The sequence below is a fragment of the Poeciliopsis prolifica genome, unplaced genomic scaffold, assembly GCF_027474105.1.
Source record: "Poeciliopsis prolifica strain line A6 unplaced genomic scaffold, Auburn_PproV2 SCAFFOLD036, whole genome shotgun sequence".
NCBI lineage: Eukaryota > Metazoa > Chordata > Actinopteri > Cyprinodontiformes > Poeciliidae > Poeciliopsis > Poeciliopsis prolifica.
The window spans coordinates 3,425,043-3,445,014 of NW_026562411.1; the positions used below are offsets into that span (position 1 = coordinate 3,425,043).

At 36.5% G+C, this 19,972-nt stretch overlaps 1 protein-coding gene across 1 annotated transcript; it reads left to right on the forward strand.

The window, feature by feature from the left end:
- Window positions 1–7,160: 7,160 nt before the first annotated feature.
- LOC129374432 (interferon alpha/beta receptor 2-like) lies at window positions 7,161–19,155 on the forward strand. Its single transcript, XM_055052839.1, has 7 exons — window positions 7,161–7,636; window positions 7,715–7,835; window positions 14,629–14,789; window positions 15,170–15,327; window positions 15,943–16,093; window positions 16,967–17,094; window positions 17,838–19,155. The coding sequence occupies exons 1-7, from the start codon at window positions 7,591–7,593 to the stop codon at window positions 18,498–18,500; spliced, it is 1,428 nt and encodes a 475-aa protein (XP_054908814.1). The 5' UTR covers window positions 7,161–7,590; the 3' UTR covers window positions 18,501–19,155.
- The last annotated feature ends 817 nt before the right edge of the window (window positions 19,156–19,972 follow it).

Below are 19,972 nucleotides of genomic sequence, written 5' to 3' on the forward strand. Positions count from 1 at the left end.
AGTGAATGCAGCATTATTTAAAATCAAAGTCAAAAGACTATAAAAATTAATCGCCGAGACTATTTTCCAAAAAATAATAATGGAAAATTTATATTTGGCATTTTCTGAATAGTAAATTGCAAAACATGTCATAAAAAGTTTGTAATTATTATAAGAGATCTGAAGACATCAAAACAAATGGAGAAAATTAAGTTTGAAGATTCATTTTTCCGTGTTTCAGTGAATGCAGCATGATTTTTGTTACTGTTTCAACTCCAGATTTTGCATTTTTTGCAATATATAAATAAAAAGTTGTGCTAATTTCAAAGAGGCTGGACAGTTTTCTAAAAAATTTATGAACTGGGTAAATTAATTTTAAACATCTCACATAATTAGCTTGTACTGATTTTAATGCTGTGCAGTTTTTCTCTTCCATGCCAGTCAAAGGAAATGACCAAAACTCTGCTGATGTCGTGCTAATAAAGAATTAAGAGTTGTTGTTACGTAACATCTCTGCGGCCTGCGCTGCACCTGCTGATGAAAACACGATGTGCCGTGGCAGCTGAATGCCGCTGGAAAACCTCCAGTCTGAAAAATCCGCATTTATAGAGTGATTTACAGCGAACTCCTGCTGTGACATTCAGAGAAAGTCCTTCAGCAGGAAGATGAAGGAGGAACGGGACGGAGTGGAGCGACCGGCTCAGTGGGGTCACAGTGGGGTCACCGCTGCGTTTTTCCAGCTGGACGCACCGACTGCAGATGGCCTAATAAAACAAGTTGTTCTGAAACAGGTTGAATAAGAGTCTCAGGGTTTGGAGCCAGCAAATCCTCGACTCTCTGGATGAAAACAAGAACTGGGAAAAGAGCCGGATTGGTTTGGATTAGAGCGACTGGAGTTCAGTGGTGGAGGAGCGGGAAGAGACAGAAAAGTCTTTGTTTGAAAAGTGACTTTGGATCAGGATTTCACTGTTTGGCTTGCAGCTCATTTCCTGTGAGAGAGGCTGCTGACAAACAGGAGCCAGAGCTGTGCAGCGTCACCGCAGATGATCGGAGCTCTGACTCAGCCTGGAGGAGCCATGAACGACAAAACCTCTGCAGAGACTCAAAGCAGCTTTCTATGAAAGGCCTGCAGGCAGGAACACAAACATCTGGCCTCACACATGCAGTCGCCTCTTCTTAAAGGGCCAATGCAGCTATTTTCATGTCAGAATGTTGAGTTTTAGAAGCACCGAAGGGAAGTGATGAGGATGTTCAAAGACAGGAGTCAGAGACGGTTGGTTGGATGGAAAACACTTCAGACGAATAATGAGGACGTTGTTCAAGAGGAGAAAGTTGTTTGGTTGGTTGGTTGGTTGGTTGGTTGGTTGGTCGGTCGGTCGGTCGGTCGGTCAGTAGGTTGGTTGGTCCATTAGTTGCTCAGTTGTTTAGTTGGTTGGTAAGCTTCCAAACAAACCATGGTCTAACCCATCGCACTGCCCCCACCTGTTGCCTGTTCCACTGATTCCATGTCCTTTTCTTGTGAAACATACAGACGGTCTGAACATCGCCAGACGATGTTCCTTCTCCATGGTCCAAGGAGCCATAACCTCACCTCTTGTTCTCCAGTTCCTTTTTTGGACTGCCATTGGCGGACCATGGCCGCCTGCGGACCGGGACCATGGCGTTGCTCCACATGTGGAGATGCTTTGACTATGCCATGCTGCTGTTTTAAACGTCCCACCCACTGAGACGGAGACGGTTTACCTGCCTGTGGTCAGGACTTTACTATCTAATAAAAGTTTATTTCGTCAGGAAGTGAATTATCTACACTGAAAAATGTTCATGTTGCAACACGCTGTTTAATGACCAGTAACAATGGAGCTGCTGTGAGTTTTCCTTCAGCTTTCCAACAAACAGTCGTTTCTGTTTGTTGGACGTTAAAATTCCCTCATCGCTTGTTCTCCATCTGATTCACATGACATTGTCTAAAAATAGATCCTGCAGAGCTGTTGGGTTTTCTTTATATAAACTCTGGACTTCTCAGCGCTGCGACTGTCTGCACTTCCACACACAAATGTTCAGTTTCACTTTGAGTCAACACAACATCTGTTCAGATCTTCACAAGATGCTTTTTTCTGCTTAAATGGAAACATGTTTGCTTGTGTAACAGAAAGTCCTACAAGCTGATCTGGTGCAGCTCATGTTGACTGTGTTTTGTTTGTGAAATGGGGCTGAAAGTATGCAGAACAGATACATTAACTTGTGATTAAATTAATGACGCTTTCCTTTCTCTGCTACAAAACTCTGAAAACAGATTTAAAAACAAACTTGGTTAAAAATGGTTAAAATTAACATTAGAAAGGCAAAATGTTCTAATTAAACTCCTTACTGATGAAAAGTTGCTATAAATTCAGGAAAACAAGTCATAATAATTTGCATTTTAAGGATATAGAAATTAACAGAGGAGGTAATGATTTGTACTGTTTTGTTGCGCCACCCAGAGGCAGAAGTGTGAACTGGTGGCATTAAATGGAAGAACTGATTTTTACCAGATTAGCTTATTTATTGTTTCATTTAAATGATTGACTAAAATTAACTTTAATTAAAAAAAACAACAACCTTTTAATGTTTTAATTTCTTTTGTGTTTTTATTATTTCCTTAGTCTTAGATTGTTATGTGTTTTAATTATTTTGGTGTCTTTTGTGATTCTTATGTCATTTATGATGTTTTAATTTAAATGTTCTAATATAAAACATTTTGTAACATTTGTATAAAAATGCCAAAGGCAATTGTTCTTAAATGTGTAAAAATAAGCTTTTTACTTTTTAGAAGGTTTTATTCTATTAAAACCTTCTGAAAAGGTTTTAATCATGTTCACTGCTTTTCTTCTTTTTAAACAGAATAATTCTTAGATTATCACATTAAATATAATAATGTTTGCCTGTTTTTTTTTGGAGCCTCTTGTCTCTTTAAATCCACATTTAGCTGCTGCTTACTTCACCTTTCCAGCAGCCATTTTGAGCGCATAAAGTGTCGCTTTGGTTGCTAGGTAACGTTAGAACTCTACCCGGGTTGCTAGGTAACATTAGAACTCTGCCTTGGTTGCTAAGTAACCTAAGAACTCTGCCTGGGTTGCTAGGTAACGGTGTTCCTCAATTTGAAACAAATGGAAGGATAAAAATGTGCAGGATGTGAATTTTGAACAGCAGGTCCCGTTGAAAAACTTCCTGTTTTCTTCTGGGTGAAAATCTTCTCCCTTCAGAAACATTTAGTTCCTGTTTCACATTAAACAAATCCATCTGCAGCTCACAGCTGTCATCATTCCCCTCAGCCAACTTCCTGTCCGCCGCAGAGGAGGACATCCAGAACAATAACACAACACAGAACAATAACACAACACAGAACAACAACACAACACAGAACAATAACACAACACAGAACAACAACACAACACAGAACAACAACACAACACAGAACAACAACACAGAACAACAACACAACACAGAACAATAACACAACACAGAACAATAACACAGAACAACAACACAACACAGAACATCAACACAACACAGAACATCAACACAACACAGAACAACAACACAACACAGAACAACAACACAACACAGAACAACACAACACAGAACAACAACACAACACAGAACAACAACACAACACAGAACAATAACACAACACAGAACAACAACACAACACAGAACAACAACACAACACAGAACAATAACACAACACAGAACAATAACACAACACAGAACAATAACACAACACAGAACAACAACACAGAACAACAACACAACACAGAACAACAACACAACACAGAACAATAACACAACACAGAACAATAACACAACACAGAACAATAACACAACACAGAACAACAACACAGAACAACAACACAACACAGAACATCAACACAACACAGAACAATAACACAACACAGAACAACAACACAACACAGAACAATAACACAGAACAACAACACAGAACATCAACACAACACAGAACAACAACACAGAACAACAACACAACACAGAACAACAACACAACACAGAACAACAACACAACACAGAACATCAACACAACACAGAACAATAACACAACACAGAACAACAACACAACACAGAACAACAACACAGAACATCAACACAACACAGAACAACAACACAACACAGAACAACAACACAGAACAACAACACAACACAGAACAATAACACAACACAGAACATCAACACAACACAGAACAACAACACAACACAGAACAACAACACAACACAGAACAACAACACAGAACAACAACACAACACAGAACAACAACACAACACAGAACAACAACACAACACAGAACAACAACACAGAACAACAACACAACACAGAACAATAACACAACAAAATTTCTTGGTTGTTTTTAAATAAAGTCAAGTTTCTGAGCTGTTTGGAACAAAGAGGTGGGTGAAAAAAGTTTTTGCTTTTGGTCTCCATCATGAAAAACGGATGAGAAAATGAATGAATTATCAAACATAAACTAACATCAATGTCTTAACATCACAGACAGGTTGGCTGCATGTTTGCATGATTTAGTGAAGTTTACCTAGAGCTCTGTTGTTCTTGAAGGAACGATCTCACTTTGCGGGTAAGAAATGTTTTATTTGTTTAGAAAATAAAACAGATTGTTTTCTTGTGTTGCCATAAAAACGGTGTAGGTCAAGGAAATAGAAAGACATCTTTAAATTTCTGCCAAAAAACTAAAATATTCTTAGATTAATATCAGCAATCTTCTTGAAAAATCCAGAAAATTTCAGAGCTTTAAAAGTCAAAAATTGGATAGGAATCCAATTTTGGAAATTCAGAAAATTTCCAAAATCTTTCACATTTTCTGAAATTAATCTCAAAATTTCTTAATTTTTTTCTCGCTAAGTTTTGATTCTTGGAAATCAGAAACCTTTGTTTTTTATTTTTTATTTATTTATTTATTTACTCATATTTTTCTTCGTAACATGCTTTAGCTGGATTAATCGGACACTGAAAATGAAAATGAAACATTTGCTAATCATATTTTTATTTAAATGTCAACCTGTAATATTTTACTCTTTAGACTTGTTCATATAAAGCATTAATCTCTTTAAAAAAGATTTAACTTAAGTTAACTTATTTCTGTGTTGTTGTGGCACATCTGCACAGAGGCTTCATGACCTCAAGAAGTTCCAAAATACTGAAAAAAACCCAAAAAACTCTGGAAATCAGTTTTGTTAATTAAAACCAACATAAACTGAAAAGATGTTTTGATTCTAGATTTTCAAAATAAAGTTCAAACATTCCTGTTTTTCTAAGATTGACTGATTTCTTTCAATCTTGGGAAACAAACGCTTTACTCCCGTCATTGAACAGCAGGGGGCGCACCAGCATTAAAAAAGGAAATCCTTCTTGTTATTCCAGCCTGCAGTGGACGGCTGCCGCCTCCAGGGGGCAGTAGAGGTCACAATGAAGAAACCTAATCAGTCCTGACCTCAAAAGGAAACCACAAAAATAAAATCTGTCACTTTGCCACGTGTTAAAAAAACAACAAACACTGAAAAAAAGATAAAGATTCACTTTCATTTTTGTGTGTTTGTTGTTTTCTAAATTTTTATTACATGTTACAAATATTTGCATGTATTTGATTCTATTTTTTATTATTTAAATAACTTTATAACCTCCTGGAAAATTATTGCAGACAAATTAAAATCTCCTTTTAAAAATAAATGTTTTTTATTTAAATATGTCCATAGAAAAAACACCAACCACATCATTCCAGTAATTATTTTCTTAGGTAAATTTATTTAATTAACTTAATAAACAAAGCAAGTTTTTTCAAAGAAACAGTCACACGTATGTTATTATTGTTGATGAAAAATAATAACAATTTGCAATCAGTTTGCATTTCATCTCAAAAAGCAAACATAAAAAGCCGTTTCTAAGTTTTGGGTCTGAAATATTTCTTCTGTTTCCTGTTAAATATCTGGCTATTTAAAGTCTTGCATTCTTAATTTATTGTTGAACATGTGAGTAAAATGTACAGAGCAAACTTTAATGATTAGTTTATTTTTCTAAAGTTATGTCATTATATTATTCTTGTTTTGCATTTTCAGTTAATGGCTTAAGATGAAGTTTATGGCGTTGGCTAATATTTAACACTTTATGTGACGAGTCATTAAACTTTATGAGCCAAAGAGTTAAACCTGTCATAACAAACCTGCTTATGGCCATAAATCTGCAAAACCTTTGGAATAAAATACCTAAAAAATACCTGAGATAAAATGCATTCATCGTAAAGCTAAATTAAAGAATCAAAGTTGTATATCAGTCATTATTTTCTGCGTTAGCTGAAAGATTATGGATGTAATGAAAAAGCAGTTTGAATATTAAAAAAAAACATTGATGTCATTTAGCACAATACAAATAAAAACAGATTTGATTGGCTGATAAAATAGTATCTAAGCAAATAACCGTCATCTTGAAGTTACATTTCTGTGGCCCTGAAATAGCTTTGGCGGACCGGATTTGGCCCGCAGGCCTTAGGTTTGTACACGTGTGATGTAGAGTGATACAATTAGGAGAACAAAGTCATAAAATTACCAGAATAAGGTTGTATATCAAGAGAAGTAATGTTTTAAATTATAATAGTAACATGAATCATTTCAAACTTTCAAATGATTGAGAGCGACAGTGTCTGTTTTAAAGACAAAATATCAGATCTGGCTAAATTGATCAAAGTATCAAAAAAACTTTTTACTTGTAATTTTACGACTTTGACCTGCTGATATGACTTGTCATGACTTTATTCTCCTAATTTAAACAATATCTTTATTGTATTGCCTTTAGAAGCAAAAACATCGCATTTCTATGATGTTATGTTAGTGCTGCAGGACTGAAGGACATGTCTGAGTTTAAAAGATTTCTTTAAAAAAAATCTCTAAAACTTTAAAATTAATCTTAAAAAAAGCCAGTGAAAACTTTGAAAGTTTCCAAAATTAAAACAAAATCAACTTTTCAAACAGAATTTTGTCAAAAGTTTATGAGACAGATCAATATATTTTTGAATTTTCAATTTCTCAAACTTTTCACATTTTTTCTAGAAAATTTCAGATGTTTTAAATTTATTTTGTTTTTGCATGGCTCTAACACTCTGTCCTACTTTTATATGCAGCACAAATAAACTAACAACACTTTAAAAGTTTTCTCTAAAGCTCATGAGGGCAGACTTTTATTCTGAAGGCTGATGTAACCTTTCACATCTGAAACGAGCTTTTATTCTGAAAGGGCTGGCCGGAAGCTCAGGTTTTCGTCACTCAGGAGCTCCAGTTGTTATTGAAGTAAGATTTCGTTTTTCTTTCTGAGATTTGTTGACTCGCTCCGTGGGAACACGTGACCTCCGTGGGTCGTTCCCAGTTTGAGTAGATATTTGACTCTCGGTTCCTTTTTAACTGGGAACCGGTTCTCCAGTCAACATGAGGGTAAAACATGAGGGTTAAAGTCTCTGCGAACTCTCGGACCGTTTTAAGCCCCAGGATGTGAAATCAGCTGCCGGCTCTAGTTGTGAACGTCTTCCCGATGACCGGATCTTGTCGGATCCCTGGAGAATGAACGCATTTCTTCTCATCTTCCTGATTCCTCTGCCCCCTCCAGGTGAGCAAAGCGCGTCATCCAGGTGGACCTCTCGTCTCCTTACCTTTACTCAGGTGTGTCTCCGCCGGTTCTCCGCAGCTGTCGCTTCCCTTCCGGCTCCAGTGAACGTCACAGTGGAGTCTCTGAACTTCCAGCACGTCCTGCGCTGGGATCCGGGCCCCGGCAGCCCGACCGGGACGCAGTTCTGGATCTATCGGAGGTGATTCATCCCACTTTCTTCAAACTTTCCTGTCATTTCCTCCCCAACATCTGAAACCGTTTTGCTCCCATTTTGCTTTGGCAACAACAAATATTATCCAACACACAGCGGGGTGCCGATCCGTTTTCAAAACAAGAATGCAGAAAATATGGAAGACAATTAGAGCCACTGAAAAAAACAGGAATTTAGATTTTTTTTTTATCTCAGAAGATTAAAGTCAAAATTCTGAGGAAAAAAATTCAATTCTGCGGAAAAAAAGTTAAAATTCTGAGAAAAAGTCAGAATTTTATTTTTTTAAAAACGTCGGAATTATGAGGAACAAAAGTCAGAATTCTGTGAAAAAAGTCAAATTCAATGAAAAGTCAGAATTATGTAGAAAAAAATCTGAATTCTGAGGAACAAAAGTCACATTTCTGCAACAAAAGGTCATATTCTACCAAACATCAGAATACTGAGGGGGAAAAGTTTTAAATTCTGCAAAAAAGTCAGAATTTTACTCAAAAATTTTTTAGAGTAATGTAATAATTCAGTTTTTTTCCCCAGTAGCTCCAATCCTCTTCCACAAGAGAAAAAAATTTCAGAATTAAAAAACAAAAATTCTGTTTTGTGGCTGAAACGATTAATCGGGATTAATCGTTTATTGATATAATTATCAACTAATTTAGTAATCGGTTAATCGTTAAATGAAAAATTCCGCTTAAAAAAAGATATTTACTAAAAAATTATGTTTCTTTTCTTAATTGAAAAAGAAATTGAATTGTTTATTTTTGTTTTTTAATGCATCTCTAATATTTTCCATTTCTTTATCCGATTAATCATCAGAATAGTCGATTAATCAGTTACTAAAACACTCATTAGTTGCAGCACTGTTCTCTTTATGTAACTTAAGCACGGTAGAGGACCTGTCATGGCTGGTTGCTGCGTCTATTCTTAGATATTGATCCGTTCTTTGGGAAAACTTGGAGGTAATTTGACTCTAACTGATTTCTAACTGACAGTTAAAATAGTCGGTCTTTGAGGAAATAAGTTTTTAAATCACCCAGTTGGAAAACACTGGACTATGTTTAAAAATAAGTTTTAATAATAACTTTAAATAACTATGAATTTAGAGTATTATAAAATATTTTAAAATTCACACCGGCTGTGTGTCATAAAGTGATCTCACGTTGAAGAAAAGGAGAAAATGTCTCATTAAAACCAGTTTTTGCAAAGTTCAGAGCAACGTTTCTCATTTTTATGGCTCTGATAATTGAAATATTCCTCAGACAGGTTTTGTAAAGTTGCATATTCTGCCTTGGGGAGTTTATTTTGCAGAACTGCAGGAAATTACAGGATTTGTGTGTTTAATGATATTTTCCGTCTCGTTAAAAAACTGACCGCCACAGATGGAAGTTTTTCTTCCCCAACATTTCTTCTTTGCTACAGGAAACGCCTCAGTGCTGACTTATTTCCTCTCAGAGCATCAACTAAAAACATTTCACCAAGCTCAAAGTCAAACAGAACCAGAACCAAACCTCAAATTCAGAGCTTATTTTTTTGCTATTGTTTTTTTCTTCATTGATCTAAACTCGCCGCAGTGATTCTGAGGGAGTTTCCACTGCCGTCTGCTGCTTTTTCACAAACGGACAGATTTCCTCTTTCTGCGAGAAACCTCGCAGACGTCTGAGCTCCTGTGAAATGAAGAAGAACCAGCTCAGCCTAATGCCAGAGTTGCCCAAAAAATAAATCCCCTGCCTCTTTGGCTTTACAGACGCTGCTGTGGTTAAAATAAAAATAACAATAATAATGTTGCAGGTGATTCCTGTAAGGAAACATTAAGCAGTTCATTTAAGGAAGTGGTGTGGGACTTTATATGTCTTCCTAACCGTAAAACCAGCTTCACATTCCTCCGTTATTCCAAGCAGTGCCCAGCCCGTCGCCTTGCAACCCAACAAGGAGCACCAACACATTTGGTCAGCTGATTTTACCGCCCATATTTGCACTAATTCAATCTGTTTGTAATCTTTTGTCAGATTGCTGCATATTCAAATGTTTTTACAAAAATAGAAAAATGTTATCCCATAAATTTTTAGATATTTATCTGAAAGACATCCGTACATTGACAGAAATTTATTGTTGACTCACCAACCTGAAAACACTCGCTGCATTCTTATTGGTTGTGAAGGAAGCTCTACTTCTGCTTGTCAAAGATGCGTGGCAGTATAATTGTGGATCTGTTTGTAGATATTTTCTAGTCCAAATGTAAACGCTGAGTTGGGGGTTGTGGCCAACAACGCCTTATTTGGGTTTTAAAGTGACAAGATTCCCTAAAATCTTATTATCTGAGAACGATTTTGTGCAAAAAATTGTAAACATGTTTTGTAAAGACGTAGAGCTATGCTAACCTTCTGAAGGGTTTTTAAAAATGATAAAACTGTTAAATTTGTATAGATTTATTCTTATTTTGATAAAGTCTTCGTAATATTTCACATTTTTAACGTATTTATAGCTATAAACAGCAGCACTTTGGGAGCCGTTTATGCGCTGTAGAAAGTTGCTGATTCGTGCTTTTTCTGCACTCAGTCCTTCTCTTTCATGGCACACTTTAAACAAATTATTATTATTTGCATGTTGTTTTTGCATCTCCCTCCGTCTCTGTTCGCTCCACGATTACCAGATTTTCGTAAAGAAGCTGGAGGCTCTCTGGGTTTGTAGTGTTTGTTTATTTTTTCCTTCATGGTTGAAAACTGCAGAAAATTTGGCCAAACAAATATTTTCATGTCCACACTGAACCCGGGATCGGTGCGGATTAAGCTTTAATCTTTAAGAGCTGCAGCATAAAATATCAGAATGCTGACGATTAATCTGTTAAACAACTGGATTGTTGTGGTTAATCTACAGCTCATGCACCACAACCACTACTGTTAGGGTTAAACACCTGTTGAAAATACTTTAACAAAGACAGAAAAGACAAAAGAGTCAGTATTCTTGCTACTCGCGAGGAGAACAGACAGAGATGTGCTTCAGTTACAATCTCCTATCGCTCTGAAGCACATTTGTCCACTCCTCTCTTTTTATTGTTTTCAGGACGCTGTAGCTCTAAAGGGAGGGAAACCAATTCATCACACGTCAATTCTCATTTACTAACTGATACACAAATTATCTTGCACAAGATAATCTCGTTCCGGACACAAAGTCTAACAGATTATGTAGTGAATCTTCACAATGGCAGTTTTGCAGCAGTCCAGCAACTCAACGAAGCAGAACTCCTGGTCAAGAGATAACACTTCAATAAAACACTGTCTCTGCTTTCAATCAGAGAGGCCTTCTGAGAAAGGAATCAGAGCAAATCAACAATATAGAAACATTCTTAAACCTATAATGAGATTGAACAATAAAAGTATAAAAGAAGATAATACTATAAGATTATATGAGAATAACGAATATTTGATTAATAATATAATTTCTCCAACAACTACAAATCCCAGAATGCTCTGCTGCATGTTATCCCGTCAGTTTGGACCCAGAAGCTCCTCTTCTGCTGGCATTCAGTCGTGGTTCTCCTCTATACTTGTTGCTTTGTGTGCAAAGCAACAACCATATGTGTTCCTAGATTATTATTATTATTATTATTATTAGTGTAACATAACTTCAGCTGTCCCTTTAATTGGTTTACCATTTAATTTCCTTTAAAAACTCAAATTTTCACTCATCAGGCCGAGTCAGCTTTCTGTCTCTTGGCTGCTAGATCTGGTTTCTGTTGCTTTATCTGATATAATCAGCACCTCAAATCTGTTTACGCCACGTTTGACTTCTGTCAAGCAAAATAACATTGAGCCATGCAGTTTCCACACGTCGCTTTAAATCAAACCTTCAGGACATTTTGTTCCTCTTTTATGGAGGGAATGAAGAAGTGAGACGTGAGCAGATGTTTTCTGCTCGTCTTATTTGAGTTTGTGGTTTGCAGTTCAAATTGTCAGGTTTCCAGGACGACCACATTTGACACATTTCCCAATTTTTGTCATTTTTTTAGAACATAAACAATATTTCCTAGTATTCTGTGGAATGAAAAGGATGTTTTTGTGTGTATTTCTCTGTAGGAGGAACAAAAATTGAAATGAAAGCTTCATCTGATAGTTAAGAGGAAAAAATCTCTAAGAAACTGGTTTTGTGCGTTTATGCAACTAAAACTTACTGAAAATGTAGATGTAATGTCTTTTGTTTTTGTGTTTATAAATTTATTCGTTAGTCTTTCAAACTACTGAGATTTTTTCCCCGAACAAGCAGTTTATGCCAGCTGTCGTTAAATCAAACTGCAGATATTGATTATAAAAATTAACACACATTTCATATAACATCTTTAAAAAAATGAATGAGTGGTTTTAAGTTGTTATTAAGAGGTTTTTCTGTGTTATTTTTCCCATTGCTGTTGCGCTAAATTAATAATACGAAATCTCCGGGTTTCATTTTGTTAACGTAAATATTCTACTGCATCGTTGGGCGCATGTGGTAAATTTCTGAACGTAAACAATGACATGCCTCTTGCGCGCCTATAACTAATAAAACCGAGCAAACACTCTCTTAAAAACCAAGACAATCAAACAACAAAATAAAACTGAGCTATAATGATGTGGATATTTTCTGCATTCACGTCAGAAAGTGAGTTTTTCTGTCCTCCATGTCGACCGCGACCTTCTAATCTGGTCACGTTTTCACTCAGATGAACATGCGGTTGACTGGAGCCTCTTTGATGGAACATCTGACGCATGGCGGTTGGTTTCTGACTCCCTCCCAGGCGTCCCTCCTGCAGCGAGCGCCGTTTCCATCCCGCAGCGCCTCGAGGGGCTGCTGCTGCCGCACAGAGCCCCGCTGCTCTCTGAAAGCGTCACCTGGCTGGGGTTTCGGTTTCAGGCCTCGCCCTCACAGGCGTCGCGCCCGTCTGTACATGTGATTCATTTTTACATGGAAATCATGATGAATGCGGCATTTCTAACGGGTTTTTTTTTGTTCTTCATCTCTAAGTGATCACTAAAACTATTCATTATTTTAATGATTAGAGACGTAGTTAATACTGTCTGGCCCTGCAGGGAAATACTGGAGCTGGGAGTTGGCCATATTTTAATACAATATCTGCGTGACCATCGTGCAAAAAATGGCATTTTCTGTATTTAACAGTTGTTTGTGTCATAGTTACCTAGAAATAACAGAAACTGAAATTGAGAAGACATTTTTGTTAACTGAATAGGTAAAAACTGTTTTTGTTATTTTTGTGATAATGATAAAAAGTGATAAGAACTATATAATGTTCCTTCTTTAGGTAACTTTATGCTTGTAGGTTTGCGTCATTAGCCGTCATTATGGCAAGTATTGCTGGAAGATAAATTGTCCTAGAAATTATTGTGACATAAATACTAATATTGTCATTTTGAGACAATTTTCAACTATAATAATAATAGTAATGGGATATTAATGCAAGCACACACTCAAAGATTGAAAAAAACTTTAATTTCTAGAGAATATTTAACACTGGAAAACATTTTTAATGTCCAAAACTGATTAAAATGTGACAATTTGAACATTAGTGATAGTTTTGGGGTTTTCATAACATTGGAATTTATTGAAACAACAACAAATCATTATTTTTATCATAATAGAAAATGTTTCTAGCTGTAACTGGAATAGAAAATAAAAATCAAATGTGATTTGATCCGGATGTTTTGCTGCTGGTTTAGACTTTAGAGTGGAATCAGTTCCCTAAACTTCACCCTGTTTCTAAATCAAACTGTAAATCATCACATGAGGATCTTATTTTAAACATGTGACCCAAATTCCCCCCTCAGATAAAAAAACGTTTATTAAATTGATCAAAAACAACAAAGGAACCACAAAGATTCAAAACATAAAACTACTGAGATCCGTATTTTAAAATAAAGTCTAAACAAAAAGCTAATTTATAATCACCAAAAACTGATCATTGCAAGAAAAGATTTAAAAGATTTGGTGCTCTTACTGGAGTGTGGATGTTAATGTCAGGAATATACGGCCTTAAAATGAAGCATTTAAGGGTTAAAGTCAATCCTAAACTAACATGAAGCCAGAACCAGATTCTGGTGTGTAGGCGATGCAGAGATGATTTATCTAACCCAACATACGATGAATTACGAGAATCCAACCGAGAGTTAATAACGGCATGAATCACTTTTTCAAGATCTTTGGTTGGAAGATATGACGTCATCCTGGTTATTCCTCTTGATTGGAAAAAACTGGATTTCACAGCAGTCTGTATAATTTAAAGTAAAACATTTTCCTGACAGCAAAGGGTCAGGATTGTCATTTTCTTTTCTACCTACTTTTAATATAATCCAGATAGTTGAAGAGTGATTATCTTGCCCAACTGGCAAATAGATCAGAAATAGTATCAGCAAAATAGTAGAATATCCACTAATTTTAGTGCTACATAGTAAAAGTAGTAAAGTTTATAAAGCAGTGGACCAAGAATAGAGCCTTGAGGGACGCCACGAGTGAGAAAAGCCATAGAAGAACCCAAAATAAAAAGTTGTTCCTTGGCTACCTGGCCAAGTCGGGACAGTGAAGTCCTGCGGTCCGAGGTGTCACAGGTTGCTCAAATGCCTGAAAGCAGTGAAACGTGTGCAACCAAGTCCTGCTTTTAAATCGTTTCAGGTTAAATGATCGCACCAGGCTGAACCCAAAACAGGGCAAAAGCATCGCTAAACTCCTTCCACTGGTGTGAGTGTCTGTTGTTCTGTCGCTTTTGCTGCACAGAGATGAAATTAGCAGTTTCTGTTTTCTTCAGGGGCAAACTGCCGAAGCAGCTCTCTAAAAAACCAGTAACATCAACGTCCTTCAAGCTGGAGCTGAAACCCGACCGGACGCACCAACTGTTTGTTCAGGCGTCCTACAACAACACAAACTCTTCTCAAAGTCAAACAGTCACCTTTAGCCCCTTAGAGGAGAGTAAGTTGAAAATTTTGTCTTTTGTCAGTCAGAATTTTTTGTTTCCAAGAACATTTCTGAGATGAATCTCTATTTCTGAGTTTTTATTCTGGAAAATTTGAGGGTTTTTTTCAGCAATGTCTCAACTTTTTAGATTCATAAACTTCAGTTATAAATAATCTCAAAATTTCTGAATCTATTCTGGCAAATTTTCAACCTTAGAATCACAGAAATTTCAACGTTTTTTTTTCTAGAAATGTTTCGGTTTTTTAACTCAGAAATTTCCTCTTTTTTTTAAAGAAAATTCCTGAGATTAATCTAAAAATTTCAGATTTTTTTTTCTGTTTACAGTGGCCCTCATAATGTTGTATAAAACTAACTTGTATTTTTTGTGTGGAAAGCTGTGATTGGTCCTCCGCTGCTCTCGGTGGCCGGATGTGGAACCTGCATCCAGGGGAACATTTCAATGCCAATAGATTCATACACAAAGAAACATGGGATTCACTATGATTTCAGCTTCATAGTGCACTTGAAGAAAAGAAATGACATAAAATTTCAGGTAAAATACATATCTTGTGTCAAATTTCTCTTATATACAGCAAAGATTTTCTTCTGATTTCCTCCTGTGAGCAATCTCTGTTCTATTTTCTCTTTTGCTCAGGATTTTCTGTTCTGAAGCTTGACTTTACTGATGAAACTCCATTCAAAGATTGGTTAAAAATACCTTCTACATTTTAAACTACATATTTTATCTTTGTAGGAAAGGAGGATGCTGTTCATGTTTTTGTTACCTGACAGTAGCGATAACTAGGAAAAGAAACTATTTCAGTTTCTCATGCTGTTGTTTTCCAAACTGAAACTGAAAGATGCTTCAAATGATCCAGAAAACTTTTTTATTAGCGACAATATTACAATCTAGCAGTTTGCTGAATGTGAAGCCATTTTGATATAAAGCGAAAGAAACCATAGCTAACACAATCTCCACCTTTAGAGGTTTAATGGAGACGTATGATTCAAACGCATCACTTTTTTCAGTTTTCCATTCGGGTTTCAACTGCTTCTAAAAACAAACCAAGCCCTTTATAAAAAATTTTTTAAAAACACCCAGCTGGTTTTTGGCAACAAGTTGATGTTTTTTTGGTGACCCTAACCCTAACGTCTCAATCATTTTCAGGAGCAGACAGTTGAAAGGAGCTTCAACCTCAGCCACCTGGAGAAAAATGTGGAATACTGCATACAGGTGCATCCCAAGTGCCGAACGAACCAAAACACGCGGCCGACCGGGTGGAAATGCACCTTTACCAGCATTCCAGAACCAGATTACAGTGAGCTGGACCGCCGCAACTGATTCTATTCAATAAAGTACAATACACTGTAAAAACACAAAGTCTAAACAAGACAAGACTGACTTACAAGAAACTTTTCTTGTTTTAAATCAATAATTCTTTAATATTCACAAAAAATGACTGCTTCCACTTGCAGATTAATGTTAAGTCATTTTTCTTGTTTATAAGTGAAACAAATCTGCTAATGAAACAAGCACTATTTCATTAATACTAAGGAATTATTCATTTAAAACAGGCAGATATATTTAGCTGAAGTTACCTGTAAGTTTGTTTTGTCATTTTTAAGGTGTAAAAATATATTCAAAGTCAAAACTAAACCAAAAAAACTTTCTATAATGTTGTGTTTTTACAATGAAAATGCTGTAATAACACTGTAAAATAGAAACAGTTCTTCAACCTACACTGCAAAACCACAAAAAAGTATTTGGGGTTTAATTTCTACTGAAAATATGTTTAATACACTTGAAATATGACAAAACTAACTTAGAATTCACCTAAAAATTATAGGAGCTTATTTTACATAAATAATTATTGAATATGGATGAAAAAGTTGTGATTCCATTGGCAAATTATTTCACTTATAAGATAGTAAAAAAAATGTCTTGTTTGAAGGGAAATAATCTGCAAAGGAACTTGTAAATTTCCATCAATAAAGCCAATTATTGAATATCTTGCTGAAAATTTACTTAGAATTTTGTTTTATTTGTTTAGACTTTGCATTTTTGCTGTCCCTTCCAGCCCTCTGAGTTAAAAATAGACATTTAAACAAAGTAAATCCCAGTGTGACGTCAGAAGGCAGATCCAGCATTTCCAGTCTGACTGAATTCCTCGTCATTCCATGATTGTTTTCAGGACTGTTGGTTTTAGTCGGCATCACAGCTGTTTTGATTATTTCCCTGATTGGCCTGATGACGGGAATGTTCTGCCTCTACTACACCGGATTCCTGTGCAAACTGAAGGAAATGCCTGCAGCCCTCATGGTGAGATAATCTGTCTATGTTCTGGGTCACCCTTACACTGCAAAAACACAAAACTGTACCTTTTCTCATTACCTGGTTTCATACCTGCTTTGGGAGTTACTGCATGACATTTACATATTGGGGTCACTATAGACAGAAAAAAAGTTTCCACCAAAAACTCTTGTATTACATTTCTGGGTCTCAAAAGTTAAAAATGTTTTGACTTTTGAAAACAATGTTCTGGGTTTTAAATGTTACACATTATCAACTTTTGAAACAGAAGTTTAAAAAAATTTCAAGATTTTTGAGACTGATGTGAAATTTTTTTTTCCAACAAATTTTCAACCTTCCACACTAGAAAATTTCAACGTTTTCTTTTTTCTGAGATTAATCTCAAAATGTCTTTTTTTTTCTAGCAAATTATTTATTTATTTTTTTACTTGTGAGTTTCATCTTGAAATTTCTGGGATATTTCTAGCAAATTTCACACTCAGAATTTTTCAACTTTTCTATAGAAATTTCTGAGATTGTTCTCAAAATTTTTGCACATTTTCTTTTTTTTTTTACTTTTTAGTCTTTTTTTCTAGAACATTTCTGAGAGTTTTCTCAAACTTTCTGGGATTTTTGGTGGAAATGTGTTCCTTTTTTTCCCCATCTATTTTGGTCCTAATTTGCCGCCATACTCCTGTCCCTTGCAGCTCTCTAAACACAGTTTGTTCCCAGTTACAGTTCCTGTTTCTGCCTTCTCATTTCCTCCTCCTCAGGTCGTTTTGAGGCGAAGCCACGTCCTAACCCTGAGCACCACGGACATCGACCGGGTCACCATCATCCCCAAAACGGTAAAAACCAGAAACCGCCCGGCGGCGTCTCCGTCTCCCGCCGGGGACACCAGCTCAGAGGACGAAGACGGCGATGAGGAGGCCGCAGTGAAGCTGTACATGGACAGAAACGCAGAACTTTCTACAGGCGGCGGTTCTGCTGACAGCAGTGGGAACATCGACGTGATGAAGGGTGACTTCCAGTCTGACTGCTTTGGTCTCAACCAGTATGAGACCAAAGCAGAAGCTGTTTTTATTCATGACAAAGATCAATCTGGACAGAAGGACTCCATAACTCTGCAGGAGGAAATCAAAATGGAGACTCTGGAGTTCTCCGAAGACGTCAACCTGTTCTCCGTCACCTTCGCCTCGATGGCTGCTTGTGAGGAAGACGAGGTAGAGGAGGATCAGGACTCTGTAAGCTCTTCCATGGGCTTTCTGAGGACTTACACCCTGAAACCTCTGAGCCAGATGGACTCTGAAAGTGAACAGAACGATGAGATGCGTCTGTCAGAGTCGGGACAAGATGGCAGCTGCACAGAGTGCTGGATGGGCGAAGAGGAAGAGGAGGAGGAGGAAGAGTTCTCTGGATATCTGACAAATAAATGACACGTTTTCTGAAACTGGAGGACTGTAGGTTAAAACAACAGGTCCATTTCTGATCCTACGACTCGGTGTGAACCGGCAGATGAAATAATCACCCACACTGCAAAAACACAAAATATTAACAAGTATTTTTATTTAGTTTCCAGTGCAAATATCTTGATGAAACAAGACGACATTCACTCTTCAGCGATAGCGGCTTGTTTTAGGTCAATAATTCATTAATAAAGATGAACAAGCACTGGTTTCACTGGCAGAATATTTCACTGGTTTCACAATCCACTGCACCGTTACCTGCCAAGTAACGGTGCAGGTAATGGTGCGACCGTTACCTGCCAAGTCCAGCTTGTCGCCGATTAACCCAGTTCTATTTCTACCTGCAGATTATTTCACTTGTAACAAGAAGTTTATCCCTTGTTATAAGTGAAATAATCTGCCAATTGAACTGATACTTTTTATCAATATGAGGGAATCATTATTATGAAACATGCTGTTGAGTTAGTTTTGTCTTATTTTAAGTGTACCAAGATGTTTCCACTATAAACCAGACATAAATACCTGGTGAGAGTTTGTGTTTTTGCAGTGTGGATGATTATTACATTTGTCGGTCGTCATCCAGAATTGTAGAATCAGAAATGGACCTTTTGTTCTTCTTCAGCAGGTCCATGCGGGTTGCTTCAGCAGGTCCATGCGGGTTGCTTTGGAGTCGCACAAAAGTCTGACTTTTGTCGCATTTCGCATTTAATTAGTGATTCGAGTGACAAAAAAAATATATTTTATTAACTACATTCACACAGCAAAACCTGCTGTGTGATATAGTCTTAAAATATAGTGCTAATATAGTCTTAAAATGTCTCATTCACGTCAGAAAGTTTAAGATTAGGACAGGGAACATACTGACAACTTTTAATTACTCCGCATAACCCTGTCCCAGTAACGTTGATGTGGCATCGTCTCCAGTTTTTAAACTCAGACCTGCTGTAATCACCTCTCTGTCTGCAGTGAGATCTGTCCGGTTCTTTAATCCAACCTAACGGTATCGGTGCTCAAAGTTTTTACCGTCTATATTTTTGGTTTTCATGCGTTTGTGATTGTTCACATTTCAGTGCCAGTTGGTTTCATTTTGCTGGGTCAAAATTAAACCAGACCAGTGCCTCAGAACAAAGACTGCTTCACCTGTTTTAAAGGAGAAAACAACAAAATATAAATCTGTTAAAGGTTTTCACTCTGCCTCCTGTGTGATTTTTGTTGTTTTCTGATATTTTTTATTAAAAAAGTTATTTTTCTGAATCTGGACTTAGTAGGTTTCATTATGTTCAGAATGAGGTCGATGACAACATCACAGTGGACTGTTATCCATTCTCCAGAAACTAAACCAAAAGGAAAAGTGTTCTGGGATTACATCATTTTCTGACAAGTGTTATGGCCTACCATATAAAATCTAAACATTTTAACACTGCAAAAACAAAATATTAAGT

Excerpts from the sequence above, each read along its gene's own strand:
- LOC129374432 (XM_055052839.1), top strand. The coding sequence starts at position 7,591 with ATGAACGCATTTCTTCTCATCTTCCTGATTCCTCTGCCCCCTCCAG. Across the intron at positions 15,328-15,942 it reads GAAATGACATAAAATTTCAG|GAGCAGACAGTTGAAAGGAG; the intron begins GTAAAATACATA and ends AATCATTTTCAG. Across the intron at positions 17,095-17,837 it reads AAATGCCTGCAGCCCTCATG|GTCGTTTTGAGGCGAAGCCA; the intron begins GTGAGATAATCT and ends CCTCCTCCTCAG.